Below are 17,166 nucleotides of genomic sequence, written 5' to 3'. Positions count from 1 at the left end.
CTCTGATTGGATCAAAGATTGATTACACCCCATTTATGCGGCGCTGTCATTGGAGGACAGACACGCATGCACCGCTGGTCAATGGGGCCTTGTAATCAGTGCCAATGCGGCGGTGACATGACGCCGTGGTGGTAGGAAAATCACCGGGCTGATTCCAGCGCAGTCACTGAACCGAGCAGCATAATTTCAGTCCAAATCAAAAATCCGCCATGTCCTCGGCACACACAAAGTTAATTGCTCAGCGAAGATTGAGTTTGTAAAAAAAAGCTCTGAGTGATTTCCAGTCAGCCTTGATTCATCCCTGGCGAATGCTGTAGGAATCATCCTATAACCCTAATCCTCATTAATCTTGACATATATTTATGTTTCATGTGCAAACCTCGAGCTTGTTGCTCATTTAGTCAACAGCTCAATGCTATCATTTGATTACTTGGTCTTATTCCCATGCAAGTAGAAAGTGACGATGTGTTTAACGTCACCCATGACAAGACCATGTTGATTTGATATTTGTATAATATGAAAAGGATTGAGCAGTAGGATATTTTAATGATAAAATCCCTGCAGCCATCTGTTGGTGTAATGAAATGGCTCTGGCAGAAGATCTGGATGACCTATCGCTATCCACGGGCAGCATATGCTGCGTGGCAGAGGCGAAGGCACAACCTTTTCCTGCGCCACCGACCATCAGCAACCTCATAATCATCAAAACCTCATCTGTTACATTCATAAATCCCACGCCAGTCTGGATTCTTGAGGATTTGCAAAAAACAGAACGCGCCATATGCTGCCATTCTGCGTGCGTCCTGTCAACAAAGACAAGGAAATTAATTAAAAACTGTGGCTTGCCGGTTAGATTTTTTAAGACCTGCAAATATCACAGGACGGCAACAACACCACCCATTCTCATCTGTTTTACTCCGCGAGGTATTAGAGTTGGAGATGGAGCGGCAATCCATAAGTGCTAAGACTCACCGTACCCAGGCGACCAATTCCCCCTGCATTGTGGGATTAAGAAACTCAACTCCTCGCCGAGCGGCTCGACATGAGCAGAGCGTCATTGTTGCTTTTCTGCCACTCACACAACTGTGACTCGGCAATACTTCAAACGCCTGCGAGACTTAGAGTCATTCAGGATGCGCGCTTTTAAGTGCTAATGGGCTGCATATTTGTGATGTAGTTAAGTGTTTGTCTGGTTGGGGAAGGCCTGTTTGACTTTATGTGGTAGTATCCTCAGTGTGTGTGTGTGTGTGTGTGTGTGTGTGTGTGTGTGTGTGTGTGTGTGTGTGTGAGAGAGAAGAGGCTGGCTGAGATGCTGTTGCACCAAGCAGAGGCAGTTTCAAGGATTACTGTCGGGGCGGAAAAGAGGCAATTAATCTCCGTCTTCAAAATAGGATACAGCTGAGCTCAAGGCCTTTTAGATCTTCTCGGGAAATGATAAGCTTCTGTTTACTCGGTTTTGCTATGTGGCCATATTGACGGTCATGTGTGTGAGGCATGTTCCAGGCATGCATGTGCAAGCGTGCAATCGCGGCTCGGTTAAAGCAGTTTTAGTGAGGTAACCCTTTTTTTTGTAAGCCCGACGTGTGAGCGCTCCTGTGTTTGTTTGATTTACTTTTGCTCATTTTCAATTACAGCCGGTTCCCCGAGCGGCTGCAGCGTCCAGGGTGCTATCAGTTTGAACAGGGTGTTTGATCAGAACTAAGCTCCGCTGACATTTGATTATTTTTTTTAACTGGTGTCCTTGTTTCTCTCTCTGTGTTCCCTGTCAGGTTAAAACCAGAGCAGCTCATAATGTCTGCATGAGGTGCGGATACAAACGTAGCTCCAGAAACATGTGGTTGGTCCGCGGCAGTGCATCGGAGAGCTATTTTTAGCTTTCACGAAAAACATGAAATCTGCCGTCAGGGAGTTTGGGGGGGTTCCTTCACTGTACATGTCTGACACCACGGAGTAAAATAAAACCCAAACGTAGCTGTACATCAGCCGCCCCCCCCCCCCCCCCCCCCCCCAGCTGCAGAGTTCAGCCTGATCAGACCTGGCATAACAAGCATCTTCACCTTCAGGAGCTCCAGGACGGTTTTTATTCGTCTGTCTGCGCAGATATAACTCTTCATCCACCTGGGAACACAACACACAACAGAAATATGAAGAGCTCGAGCTCCGGATGAACTCGGTCGTCTCGATTATTGCATTGTTTAATATGAGTTTGTTTATGTATTTTATGGCTCATAAAAATTGTATGGTTCATTATTTTCTGGTGAATAAGCTGGTGATACTGGTGAGTTTTTTTACTTCTGCAAACCTGAAACTGGGTGGTGGACTAATGTTTTCAGCTGCTCCTGTTACTGGAGGTCGTCATGTGTTTGTTTTGAACCTGGGAGGGGCTACAACGCTTTTGGCTGATTGGTCAGCCTTTGCAAAATTCTGAGCAGTTTAATAATGAAAATCCTGAAGACTGACTGAGAATAAAGCTGTGGATATGATGGATTAGTCATGAATGGATGTGGTGCAGTCGTCTCCTAAAAAACAGGTGTCTCCACTTGGAATCATACAACCACACTGTGGAAGAAGGCAAAGAAGAAGGAGAGGAAATACAAACAGAATAGTTTTGGCACCAGCTTGTTTCCTCCAGGAGCACTGCTTCAGGCTTGTGTGCACTCCTCTGCCTTGACGGACCAGTTACCTTCTCCACCAGTCTCTACAACCTCCTTCCCAGGAGTCACATGGAAATCTACAGACATGTTTGTAGAGACTGACCCATTCAGAGACTCAATCCACGTTGTGCTGGACGTGCTCTGTGTAGAAATGCAAGTCAAGCACAAACAGCCAAAACTATGCCAGTCCACTGCCAGGACAGCAACAGTCGCCAAACACCCACTGATATTAATTGATCATCTAACTGTTGAAACATCTATAGAGACTGATCAGAGTGGCGGTTGGGTTTTATTATGATTTTATTATTCCTTTGTCACTACCGCGTCTTCATGTTCCAAGGTTTGAGAGATGTAGGACCTATGAATTGATCAGAATGGGAACCCATGAGCAAATTTGACATCTGTTCCTTTACAACATGAAGTTAAGTTAGTCTTTCATGGAATCTGTCTAATTATTGTAAAGCCCCATTCAGACTGGACCAGAATACCCTCTAACACTCACTTACATCCGCCTTTTGTTTTCAGCTTTCTCTGACTATGGCTATTAATTGGCTCCAGCTCCGATCGGCAGTGATGGAGATGACACCCGGTTGGATGCACCACTCTCAGCCTCTTTCCTTGCACAATGCTATGACGCGCATCATGGAGAAATTCAAGGCTTGATGCCTCCGTCTGTCACTTCTTGGCTACAGATTCCATCCATATGTTTGTGTTTGAACAGCCTTAAATGAAAGATGTAAAAATTAACAGCTGTAGCATCGTGACTGCTTTCCGTGGTTTCGCACACTGGTGATGCTGAGCATAGAAAAAGTTGCGCATCGGGCATTAAATGGATTTACATTTGATTAAAAAACCTATGCACACATTTTTTGTGTAAGCTGTATAATCAGCCCTCTCTCTGGGCTTGCTTACATCAACTGAATCCAGCAGATGTTCTCGATGTCATGTTGTTACCCCATCCGGCGAATTGTGACACAGAGAAACGTTTGGAGTGACAAACGTACCAGTTCCAGTGTCGGACCCCAGCTGCCTCTGTGACAAACCCTTTTTAATGTCCGCCCAACAGGGATATTGGACCAATCAAATTACAGAAGTGACGCTGTCAGCTAGACTCTAAAAAAATCCCCTCCCTTGTGTTGAAGACACGCTCACTGCATAACATTTGTAATTGAAGTAGAAGTACACAAGTCAGAGCAAACACCCTGATGTATGCTTACTGATTCCTTAGCAGAAATGAAAAAGTGATTTCAGTTAAACAAGGTGTCTGAAACCACATCGTGAAGAATGAGCTAATTTGAGAAATCTCTCCTTCGCGAAACAGAGATCGATTTTTCTTTTTTTTATTCTATTCATTTTCTCCTTTCCTTTCTCCTTTCCTGTCTTTTACTGATAAGCCCGCCTCACCGCGCAACACAATGGCTCCATTGTACTAAACCACACGGCTGATAATGTTACGTGACATTAAGGCCAATGATGTTAGCTCCTATTCAGAGAGACATTTTGATTGGAACGTAGACTCACAAAGAGCACTATAATATTCAATGCTTTCAAAAATTAAGGAATCCAATATTAAACACAGTCACCATTGATCTGCACAATCAGGCGCTCTCAGAGTATTTTATTAGTCTGCATGTCAGGAGATATTTGTTTCCAGATATATAGAAAAGTGAAAACTAACTAACTAATAAAGCCCTGAGATTAATGATGATCTTATTAAGTCATATATTTGACGTTGCATATATCAAGTCAACGTGTGGAGCCTTTTGCTACGAGTACATGGATTCGACGCCTACGCAGGAATTCCATCTACAGCAGCAGAAACGCAGAGAATTCCCAATGTCATTCGACTCCTCTGAAGTAAGAACTCAATTGTTTTGCTCCTTCTTTTTTTTCATGTATAATAATATTCATATTCTGCTGAACGCTGACCTGTGAAAAAAGGGGCTATTTCAGAGCTGTCAGTGCAATGTCTTTATCTCCGCTCTCCAAATGTTGGGGTCAGCCAAGACTTGACGCTCAGCAGACAATTCTCCCAAAGACCTAATGTGATTAATGGGTGTCACTTAAGCAGGGTGGGGTGAGGTTGAAAAAGGATGGGGGGGGGGGGGGGGAATCATCCAAAGGAGATTGTTGCTGGAGAAAAAGGTACATTGGTGGCAGTTCTACAGCAAGAGTTTAGCCCTGCTGCGGGCGGTAAAATGAAATGTTCAATGTCACTTTCAAAGTTTAAACACGGGAGAGGAAAGCAAACCTCGGAATGAGGTGTGGGTCAAGAGTTTACAGCTAGCAATTAGTGGGCTTTGTGTTGCTAATGTTTGCAAGGTGCATAAAGGGATGGTTTGCTCAAATTCCTGACATTGAACACAAAATAAAACACATTCTCTGGCGTAATTCCAGCTTTGCAATATTGCCTCAATTTGCTGGTGAGTCACTTTGCTGTACAACTGTCCTGGTTTGTCCTCTTTCCTTCTGCCGGCCATCTTTGCATCAACAGCCCCTGGAAAGCTTCATTTCAAGAAGGAAGACAGCGCAGCTTTGAAAATGAACCAGGGCTCCGGCACCTCGTAAACACAACTCTATTGCCAAAGGTGGTAGCAGCTACACAAACCAAACCAGGTCAAACTACTGCAAAGACTAAACTTCATCAAACTGCCATTGACTGCCCCCAGCTTATATAGAGCGGAAACACCAGGGGATGTGAATCCCCCCTGGTGACCAGACTCCTCCCATCAGGCTCTTATTTTGTACTAAGACTACTCGTGCTCGAACAACTTCTCTTCCTTAATGAAAACTGTTGTTTTATGTATTATGTGTTTAAATACTTAGTCGATGTCTTATATCATTGTTTTCTCTTTGTTTGTAAAACATGCCGCTCTGCTGTCGGTCTCATGTTGTCAACGTGGTCCTTTATGAGACTCATCCAGTTCTTTGTGTGGTCGTGTAGTGAGACCACAGTTAGTCAGATAATGTATAGATGTCCTGGGTTTGTTGAATGTGCTTCTTAGTGCAGTCCTTAGTGCTGTTAAACAGGTGCTTATCTGGTTTTTACATGATGTCAGATTACACTCACAGCTGGACCTAGATTTCTTATTCATTTGCAAGATCAGCTTGTCCCAAGTGGCACCTCCTCTCTTCAAGTTGACATGACTTTAAACTGGTTTAGTTTTTTCTCATTATACAACAGCAATATCCTGACAAATCCAGCCTTTAAAAAATGTTCATGTCTGCCACCTGTTCGAGGCATCTGTTTGTTGGTGGAAGTGTTTACTTAAATGTGGATTGTGGAGCTAATGATGTGTCCTGGATAAATATGTCATCAAAATGTTTTGATGGCTAACTAGATCACGGTGCCTGGGTTTTTACACCTGAAGTGCTTCACGCGGGGCAGTGTTTTAGGATTAGGATGTGAATGTGATATTGTTGGCAGCTCCTCACCTCACTACACAATCTCATACTTTCTAATAGTTACTGTGTGAATTGCCAAATACAGAGAATATCTGTTTGGGAAGAAAACACTGACAAATTATTTATGAGGTCAGTTTTTTTATTTATATTTGATTCATCTTCATGTGTACCAATTTTCAAAGTCAATGTAACACATTGCACTTCACATAGTAAAAATGCATAAAGGACTTAATACACACAGGGTCTTAGGAACTAAGGAAACATAAGTCACACAATGCTGCAATAAGGAAATTATAGGTATAGAGATACAAACTTACTGTATATATAAATTGCTGACTGTAGCAATAGGACCAAACACTTGGACTCAGGAAGCAGGGACTCAACTTGGACTCGATTCAGCCTCTTCTCTGGTACCTCTGTTTTGGACTCTTAAACCCTAATAAAGCACATGAAACACATTCCTTAATTTCAGGCTCTTTGCACTTTTGCACTCTTTAGCCAAGTGCCACCACTCGCTGTCCATTCGTGTAAGGAGCAAACTGGCTGTGTGGGGGGGAATGTAAGTGTGCGTGTGAGTCTCCCGGTGACATGCCTGAGCACCTGATAAAGCAGCTAGCACCTAACTGCTGCCCCCACCTGTCGAAGAGAAAAAGCTTGAAGTCAATACTCGCCCTGAGACTGATGAGGAGGGTCCGAGGCTTCTCCACGCTCACCCCCCGAATTACTGTAATCAGGTCAAGAGTTTATTGTTTCATTTTCTATTTAGTTTGGGTGTCCCCGATATAATTATAAGTTCGCCGGATATCTATCTATGTGTATGAAAAGTCAGAAATCCAGATAATGAATGTGTGTGAGCAGCATACTGATTGGCCCCTTATCTTCAGATTGCAGGGGTCTGATTTGACGATGGAAGAAAGACTTGTTGCTATGAGTTTGTGGAAATCTCTATTAAAATCGAACTCTTTAATCCATAGACATGACATCCAACCAATGCTATGTTTTTTCGGCTAAATAGTAAACACAGAAAACAGAGAGCACATTCCGCTGCGTTTGTGTCATAGGAGCTGTCAAATACAGACGTCTTTAATTCTCTTATTTACTGTGGTATTACATTATTATTCTGTAAGACACAGGCAGCGTTAGATCATAAAATGGGCCTACAAAATATCAAAGATATCAGTGCTTTAATTTTTACGCATCTGGAATGGAAAGCATTTTTTTATTTTAATGAAAGCAAGCAAAGTGCAGCTTTGTGGACGCATTAAAAACGAGGTATTAAGATAAGTGGGCTCTGTTATGAGCAAATGTATTAAAGATTACAGTGATGAGTAAATAAATATTGTACAAATTGAGAGAAAGCAATCAGTGACTCAAGAGAATAGACGTTATCATTTTCACAGACATAGCACGGGATGACGCAAATGGATTCTGTTGTGTCATGTAACTGATCAGTATCTCTGATCATAAAAAAAACCTATAGCAGAAAGTGATAAATAATAATCCTCATCACAGTCCAGAGTCTTGGAGCTTCATAAACTATCTGAACTATTTGAAACTGGCCAATTTTGGCTAAAACACCCTAATTTATCAGCTTAGGTCTGTACACAACACAAAACAAAAAATTAGATTTTTTAAAGACAAAATCTATCTTAAGAGAGCCCTCTTCTGATGCTTCACATAAACAAATAGTTTAGAAACAGTCTTATGACATCGTCTTCTGCAGCTCTGCTTTCTTGGTCTTGTGAAAAGAACTGAGCAGAAGAGAAATCCTGTGTGATCAACTTTGAATGGAGTTTAAAGGACATGGCCTTTTACAACATGTCTCTAATAACAAAATGCTATTGAGTTGCATCGTGGGAGATGTAGTAAAAAGTTGTTTTATTGTATGTGTTTCTTGTGTCCTTAATCTCAGCAAAGCCACAATGTTAAATGGCTGCCGTGCATCAGTAAACAACCCAGAGATTTTACACTGAAGCCATATTCAGACATGACCTGCGGGTCAGCTGGCTACAGGGTTTACCCACAGTTTGTCTCAACACCGCGGGAGGTTCTCAGCACAGACACGTTCACAACAGCATCAAATCATCGGCACTATTCAGGCGAGAGGTGGAGCAGCCAGAGCAGACAGAGTCAGGAAGTGACTTATTAACTCAGCTGCGCAGATCACCTGACACCTGACATCTCCTTATCGCCATAAACTCTTTAGAAACTTTCGTTGGTGTCTTTTAAACCGAATTTTTACTGGGAGACATTTGTTTTCTGTCCTTAGCAGCAGGCCTGATTTTTTAAAATCATGCCATAGCTATAACCTTAAACATATTATTACATATTATATAATGTACAGTTTATTGTCTTTGTTTTTATTTTATATACATTTTGATGTCCCCTATCCACCATAGTTTGTTTTGCATTGAGTTTCTACGTTTCTGCTTTTCAACAGATTTTTCATGAATGTTAAAACATGGATCTTTTTAAAGGCAGCATTATGGGAGAATAAAAGTCAAAAGTGATGGTTGAGTGTGGATACAGTAGTTTGACAAGTGACCTGTATTGTTCCATGATCGAAACTTTGCACACATGCCACCTTTTAGCTTCCTAATAATTTGAATGACTTCAATACTTCATTGGACTCTGCTGCAGCAACCATTTCTAAAAACCATAGCCGGATCTGGAACCTAAAAGGGATGAGGTCAGGTTGCTAAGTAGCCCTACTGGAGAAAATCTGAATTCAAGCATTTGACAAATTTTCAGCGTTTATGTCATCGGTTGTGTTGATGTCAGCTCTTAATATATCTATGTAAAGGAGATACAGTACATTAGGGGCGACAGTTCGAGATAATCAAGGTTAGCCGGAACCTTCAGTGGCACTTTGCATCCATCCAACAGCCACTGACCTTGCTGTGTCAGTGTGTGCACGTCCATGCGCCTCTAACCTGAACCCCGGGCCCACCCAGCCTGTTTGCTGCAATCTATGTGCGCCGTGCCCCCCCCCCCCCCCCCCCCCAAACAACCAGCACACCTTCATTACTGCCCCAGATAGTGGCATTGGCAACTTGTCACTGGTATTGATTTCTCTTAAACTGCAATTTACATGGATATTTGTGGGCGTCCTGAGGGCATGGCTGCAGCCTGGTGCACGGCCCCGGCCTCTTCGCTCTCACCTCGCCCCTCGCTCTCCCCTCCCTCTTCCCTTGCTCTCGCTCTCTGCCCCTCAGGCCGGTAGGAAATGTTTCCACCCAACAACAGAGTCTCAGAGTGACTTTTCAATCTGACATCAGCAAACATGTCGTGGGGCTTTTTTCTGCAAATAGGCTGTTTTTTTTCCCAACTTAAATGGGAGGGAGCTGCCGAGGGTACCAGGGGGTGTTTTTTAGGGAAAGTATAACAGCTTTTACAGGCGGTGAAAACTGATTCATGTCATTTTTACCATCATCATTTTCTTTTGACCTTTTATTGCGTAGCTGCACATACAGAGACGGAACTAACACAGTGAAACCAGCCAGGGGAGGGGCAACGAAGCCGCCATAAGTTTAGGCCCGAACAACTAAATCTGCATGCACTTTTTTTTTCTCACTGAACTGGCTATGACTGTGTCCGGCAGTCCCATAGCGCCTCCTCCCAACGCACACCTGAACTTCCGCTGCAGAGGCCGGGGGACTAAAACAACAACCCGCAGCAATACAAAAGCCACAAATTCTGAAAGCCTGGACGCTGCGCTTTCATACAAAAATGCCAAAATGTCACAATGTTGGAACTCAGCGGCGGCGGCGCTTTGTCAGTGGAGTTTCTGCCTCCTGTGCTGAAGGTCACCTGGCCCTTTTCAAAATAAAAGAAGCCACATTTTGTCATGCAAATTGTAGAAAGAAATGAGTCAAAAGGAAAAAGCGGGCTAATTAAACTGACAGACAACATATCAAAGATGCATTTGATGTGACAGAGTTGTTGCTGCGTGTGTTGGAAAAGCCAGTTAATTGAACATTATAGCGTCTTACTACAGTAATCTTCCTTTGTGTGACTTTAGAACAGAGCGCGGGAATGAGGGGGAATTTACTTCAGATCCATAATCCTGCCAGAAAATGAAAAATCCCAAATCTCAGCTGACGGAAAGTAATTTACAAGGACACGATTTGAAGTATTTTCTACTTAGGTTTTCCTCCTCAGTGTCTAAATCATCCCACCCTTCTCTTCCTCCAGCCTGAAGTTGAGTTTGAAGAAGGATGGACAAACCCACGTTCAAGCCCCTCATGCTGCCAAACATCCGACCTGCTGCAAGTGCCATTGAGCAAGCCTCCTTTCAACAGGCTGACCTCTGACCTCAGAAGGGAACAAGCCTCCCCTGCAGTGCATGTGGGAGAAGAAGAAGAGGGAAGGGAAAAGTGTGCGGAGTAAGTGGAAGCGGGTGAGGAAGGGGTGTGGGCTGGAGGGTGTCGCTGGTGATGTCACACCTCCCAGACAGCCACGATTGGACCCTAATTAGAAAGCTCGGCAGCAAATAGATAGGAGCCATGCATGGTTGAATCCAAAGTGGCTGATGCCAAACATTTCTAGTCGGCAGAGGAGCGGGAGGACCGGAGCTGCTGCGCTGAGAACAGCCTGTGTGTGTGCGTGTGTGTGTGTGAGCTGGAGTTACAGAGGTGATACGCGAACAGCAAGACGCACACACTCCTCCCTCCCTCTCCACGCTGGTTTCGCAGGGAGAAGCCGAAAAATACAGTCCCCGAGTCGACGTCAAACCTTCTGCTGTTATCGCGACGGCGACGGAGGCTGGAAGCGACACAAAGTGCAAAGCAGGAGTCGAGCCGCCCGAGTCCTCCCAAGTTCTCCCCCGCGCTCCGCTCCAGAGCAGGCGAGGGGCTGCATGCGCCGATGGCATCCGTACTTGGGAACAGCAGCCGCGCGTCCGGGGCTCAGGGCGGCCAGGTGAAATGCAAGCTGAAGAGGAGGAGGAGGAGGCGATCGAAGAGAAAAGGTAACAACTTTAACACACTTGTTAAGGTGTTTTTTCTTTTAGTGCCGCTCTCCCCTGTTTCCAGCGCGAGCAGAGGTCGTGCGCAACCTTGGCGAGGGCACCGGAGCGCACCGCCGGTCGAGCCCCCGCGTGCGCTGCCGCCTCAGCCTCACCCAGCTCCGCGCTCCGGGTGCAGCTGCTGCACGTATCCAAATATATCGGAAAGTGGAGGAACATAAAGAAATGTCAGCTTCTGTGTGAATGGAGCGCAATAACAGCCGCTCCAGCGCCTTTAAATGACGCATCGTCTCTCCGCCGCTGAAGCCGAACTTGCCGCTGCGCTGCTGTCCCGAAAACGGTTCATTGTGTCCGACGTCCAGGACAATAGGAAGGGAATTAAACTATGAATTAGCTTTAATAGTTTAAATAACAGACGTAGCCTCGTGAGAAAAGCGCCTTGTTATATTGTCTTCTTTTTTCTTTTTTTTTTACAATTTAACACACAAGCTTTGATTCAAAGGAAAATAACTTCCTCATTAAAAAAGATTCAAGTTTCTTCCCTAATTTCTACTAACGCCTTCGGATAATTACACTTGTGTGTTGCACTGTCAGACAACCCCAATGCTCAGTGTATTGAAGCTACACATATTTTTTTAAAGAACAGGACTCACACATTTAATTCCCACTTCAACGAGGGCTTGACACACAATCTTGATTTTCCTCATAATTTCTCAGTTTATTTTTTTTCTCTTATCGTCTAATTTTAAGCAAATTCCCTTCAATGCAAGCTTTGGATCTTAGTGCTCTGCTGCTCCTCATTCACTGACACTCAACACTTTAAAGTTTGAGAATCTGTTCTGGGCCTGACAAAGAAAAGAGAGAGGATGAAAATACGGCATTATTTGCTCCAAAATTCCCGAAAAAAACATTGAATTTAGTGCCATGGTTTTTTATTTGTGTGTATTTGTTTTTAATTCTAATCAGAGGTGTAAAGAGGAGAAGGGTTCCTGCTGAAGAAGGGGGGGATGGAGCCGGTGTGTTAACACAGTGTGACACACTGGAAAACACTCAATTATATGTGTAATTAAAATGGAAAAGCTGCTGATTTTCCACTGAATGAAACCTGATAACGGTGACATTTTTGCCTTTTGAGCGTTTGTCTGTAGCCTCACGGTGATGGATGCTGACTGGTCTAAATAACCCAGTAAATTACAGTATCTCTACCACTGACTTACATATATTAATGTCATTTATTCCACATTTTTACATGAGAAAAACAACAAAAACACAGGACTTAAATCACACACTTCCATCTCGACACCTCTCACTTTTTGGAGTTGTGTGGTACAAAATGCTCACAATTCAATTTCTTCGCTGTGCAGCTGTTGTGTAATTCGTTGTTCCGTTGTCCACTCCTCGCTGAAGAATGGGGGAAATTACATTTCTAGAAGATTGAGGGAGAAGTTATATTTCTGATATGTGAGCGAAACCTTTAGATTCTGTCGACTGGGTGTGAGGAAACTCTTCAGATTTTAGTTTTCTTGATTATTTCTGAGTTTGTTTTTTTTTCGCAGTAAAAGCAACCCCCCCCCCAAAACAGAAGCATGAAACATGTATCTGCTGTGGAGAAGCCACAGACCCTCCCAGAAATATGACATGATCCTCTTTTTTGCCTACATTTTCTGGCACCTCCATGAGAAAAGCAGGGGAGGATTAAATAAAATAGCGATGAGACGTTTATTTTTCATTTATTTATACGTGTAACAGATGAGAGCACCACTCTTTGTGTTGCTCATGCTTGAAGATAGTGACGTGCCACCCCATTGCATTGTGGAATATGGATGAAGGCTCGGAGCGTGTTGACGTATCCGACTGCAGTTGAATGCATAACGAGCTTTCATAAACACTTTGCACTTGTCATCAAACTACAAACAGACAACTGCACCTCATTTCCATAACCTCTTGATTTTTAATAGCCCAAGTAATTGAGACAAGGCAGACAATACATAAAATATAGTGCTGAGGCAAATGTATTTACATAATGGAAACGACAGAATTGGTTCCACAACATTAAGCATTGCATATGAGTATCACACAAACGCGTGCACATTAGCTGACAGGCCTCCGCAGCGTGTTTCCGTACGGCTAATTTATCAGCACTGCTGATTCATTCTGATAACACGGGACATTAGGGGCCAGTTCAGGGGACCGCTTGTAAATGAAGTGTGTCTTTAGGAAGTGCTGATGGCCGCCGACTCCTCCAGAGCTGCAGGAGGTGGACGGGTTGTGCTCGGTCCGATCGAACCCTTCCTGTCCAATTGTTTGCCGCAGATATTGCACATGTTACCCTGAACTGTCTTTAGAAAATAAAAGCACGTTGGGAGTGATTGATCATTTTTTCAGATTAAACAAAGCTGAACTGAGCCTTTTTGTTATTCCTTTATTCCTTCATTCCAAATGTGATCATCTTGAGGTTTCACACAATTATATTTTTACAGACCTTAAGGCAAAAAGTCCCCGAGGGATTACTGCTTGGTATTTGGGGCTTAATCTCCGGCGAGAAGTGCAGATTATTTGTAGATGGACTCGCTAAAACCTGTGTGTGAGTATTCATAGGATAGTAAGCAGATTCCTCTTCACTATTTCTATTAATTTCTTCTTTTGTTTTGTTTCACGGCTAAACTCTTCTTTGCGGCTGTTCATTTTTCGGATTGGACGATATACAGAATAATTGCAGACTGCAGATTACAGGCCTGAGATTGATTTGCTCTCATCTTTTTGGCAGCCGGACGCTGTCCTCTGCACGGTCTTCCTCGAAATCCCACACGTTACTAAATCCACCATCTGTGTTTTTTTTGCTCTCTGTGCTGCAGTTTGCCAACCGCTGCCTCCTCGCATTGTTCAGGTTACAATGCTCCCGTCGGCCCGGCGCTGTGCTCGCACCTCGCTCTGTGTCTGTTTGCTCTCCCTCAAGCGCAGTGTTTGACCACTGTCGCCCCCCCCCCCCCCCCACCTCCCCCCGAGAAGGATTCATGGACATCCTGTGTGTCTGCCTCTTAATTAATCACAACCTTTTGTGATTTATTATGTCGCTTACGTCTCCAAAGGGACGTTCGTTGCCACAAACAAAATCCCTGTTGAGGTGTGTGACAGCCCGGCGGTGTGCAGGAACGTGTGTGTGTGTGTGTGTGTGTGTGTGTGTGTGTGTGTGTGTGTGTGTGTGTGTGTGTGTGTGTGTCTTTCGGCTAAATCCGACCTGTCAATCAGCAGCGTGACCTTTTCCCCTCTCATCGGCCTTTAACCGGGACATATGTGCAACATATTCCTTGTCTTTTATCCACAGAGGTTTTTAACGTAAAAAAAATAAGCACGGCAGAGATTTATAGACCAACATTATTTCTTTTTACTGCCGTGCTTATCACCCTGTTCTCTCAGCGTACAGTACAGTCTATCAGCGAATCATCGAGAGCGCCGAGGGGCAAATGTGAAAAACACAGTGTAACGTAATTTATGTGGCAATTACCGTTTGCGCTGTCTCTCTGGGCGAGGCGGCGGCAGCGGCGGTGGGGTCGGATGAGTGTGTGCGGCGGTGGACGTTGAGGCCGAGTGGGGGAGGAGAGGGGGTGCAGGGCAGGGCAGAGGGGTGAGGGTCATCACCCTTCGCGCATTCCGGGCTCCTCTTTTTTTTTTTTTTTTTTAAAGAAGCCACCAGAGGAGATGTTAGCGGGGCGGACGCGACAATCGGCGGCAGGCCCACCGATGCTCTCTGGGGTCTTCTCTGAGTGTCGGACATGCAGCCGAGCCGCGGAGGGAGGAGGAGTGGGAGGAAGCCCGGGCTCTGTGGAAGCATCCGTTTCTCTCAGCAGTGATGAAGGAAGCATCGAGTGAGGGCAGAGGTCAGGATGGAGAGAAGAAGCTCAGGAGCACAGGACCTCCCTTAGGATTTTCACCTTTTCTTAGCATCCTTATCCTGCATTGGTTTGCACATAGTGGATATTATGTACGAGTGAATTTCAACACAAATCTCCCAGTACTGGTCTCTGTTGAATGGGAAGCTTTTCACTCTGAATTTGTTGTCGATTTTTTTTGATGGTCAGATATGAGAGATTGTCCTCAGCCTGTAATGAAGCATGAAATTAAAAGTTGTGTTTCGCAGCGTTATTGGAAAACTTACATATTTACAGAAGATTCCAGCCTATCTGTTTAGTTACTCTCACCACTCGCTAGTCTGTGGTTAGTTTGTTGCTTTGCAGGCGTTCTATAACATTGAATATTACTCAAGGTTAGAAATAAATAAATAATTATACATATATTTTATGAGCAGCATTTATTATACAATAAGAAAAGAGTGGGAGGTTAATAATGTGACAAAGGTTCACGTAGGAACAGAACTGGGTGTCTTTACCTCTTTGTTGACAGTGAATTGGCTTCTCACCTTTCTATTGCTAGATTCAGTTTTTTTAATAGTTTGTATTGTATCTCCAGTTTAACTCTGAACAAGGGAAGTTACATGTCTCCCCTTATTTCCTGTCTGCCGCTCTCATATCATCTGTTCCTTCAAGGCTAAAGATCTAAAAAGTACATGTCAAAAAACCTGAAGCTTTATGTTTTTTTTAAGCAAATACAAATTGCAACTTTTTTTTCTCTGTTTATTTTCCACAAGTTAGAGTCTGACAGACTGACGGCTTTTTCAATATCAGATTTTCACTAAATAATACTTCATCTTTAACTTTGTTTATTGCAATTTTCATCCTGTTTTTGGCAAATTAATTACTCTCAAAAAACCACAATTTATTCCTTTGTTAAGGGTTTAGGGACGATCATCTCTGTGGTTGAAGAATGTGTAGCCGTATATTGATAAATCCCATTGATATATCAAATAATTTGTATTATTATTATTTGTGGTAGTAGTGTTGCTTTTCATGTGAGTTGCGTATAACTTACACTTGTGACAATGACACACAAAAACACACACACACACACACACACACACACACAGACCACTCTTATAAGGCTGTTTGTGTTTAGGTGCCTCACTGATACAGAAGCAGTGGAGCCGATGATGGACAGACAGATGATAAGAAAGTCTCAGAAGAAACATGAGTCTCTTTGTTTGTTTGTTAGAGAGAGTGAGAGAGAGAGAGATAGAGAGAGAGAGCTCATAGGGTAGAACTAGTAACTAACAATGTGGAGTGTGAGCCAAATAGTTACAGCAACAGAGCGGAAAGAAACATAAGTCACTTAAGGGGCGCTTTATCATTCAACGGTATTAACTCATTCATCCTCAAGATTAATTTGAATTCAGTCTGGTTCATATTGTAGCTATGTCAGTTATTCTCTGTGTGGTGCAGAACCTGTGTAACAGTCCATATGCAGATTAATGGTATAGTATAATTCCTGCAGTGGCCTGTGTTCACATTCAGAGACATTCAGGAATCTAATCCTTGGGCAGCAGGACACAGACAGACACACACTGTGACACACAAGCTGACTGACAGAAGCACAGACGGGCACAGAGACAGAGAGACAGGCAGAGGACTTAAATGAACACACACATCTTGCTGATTGCTGCAAATGATCCACACCACCAGTTTCCTCTTGCTGGTTTGGTTGCTGGTTTGTCCTGGTTATTGGAACACAGCGGTTCCTGGTGCTGGTTTCCGTGTCGGGACGGCTCAATGTCACAGCGGCCGTGTGCAGTGGGAGAGGACACGCGTTGTTATTTCACAGATGTAAAGCTGCAGCCTCAGCCCCCCCGAAACACTCCTGTCACATTTGTTTGTGTTTGTGCTGATAACCACATTAAGAGCCGCGACAGAAACACCGCTGGCATTTATGAGGTTAATGAAGGTCAGCGCCGATGGAGGCGGCGCGGCGCTCCCTCTCTGTGCACAAGCGCGGCTCTGTGAATTTTACAGGCGCTTCCTGATTAAGGGTACAGCGGGCGGAGGAGTCGGCGGTTTCGGGACGCGGCGTCCTCTAACTGACGGCGCGTTGAGCCGAGGGAAAAAGGGCTATTACGACTGACTGTGGTCTCTCGAGGACGGCTGATAAAATGACCAAGGAAAAGGAAAAAGCACAACTTTAGCACATTAGCATAATTAGAAATTATCTCGTAATAGTCCCTCTTGGCTCCTCGGAGCTCGGCAGCGAGCAATT

The 17,166-nt window shown here is 44.0% G+C and overlaps 1 protein-coding gene across 1 annotated transcript in view; it reads left to right on the top strand.

The window, feature by feature from the left end:
* Positions 1 to 10,600: 10,600 nt before the first annotated feature.
* The window catches only part of adarb2 (adenosine deaminase RNA specific B2 (inactive)), a 176,941-nt gene continuing 170,375 nt past the window's right edge, over positions 10,601 to 17,166 (top strand). Inside the window, exon 1 of the mRNA XM_062379059.1 lies at positions 10,601 to 11,028. Coding sequence (XP_062235043.1) covers positions 10,926 to 11,028 — 103 coding nt within the window. The 5' untranslated portion in view covers positions 10,601 to 10,925. The remainder of the gene's footprint in view (positions 11,029 to 17,166) is intronic.

This window comes from Platichthys flesus, chromosome 21 (genome assembly GCF_949316205.1).
Source record: "Platichthys flesus chromosome 21, fPlaFle2.1, whole genome shotgun sequence".
NCBI lineage: Eukaryota > Metazoa > Chordata > Actinopteri > Pleuronectiformes > Pleuronectidae > Platichthys > Platichthys flesus.
This window is presented reverse-complemented; position numbering and strand designations above follow the sequence as displayed.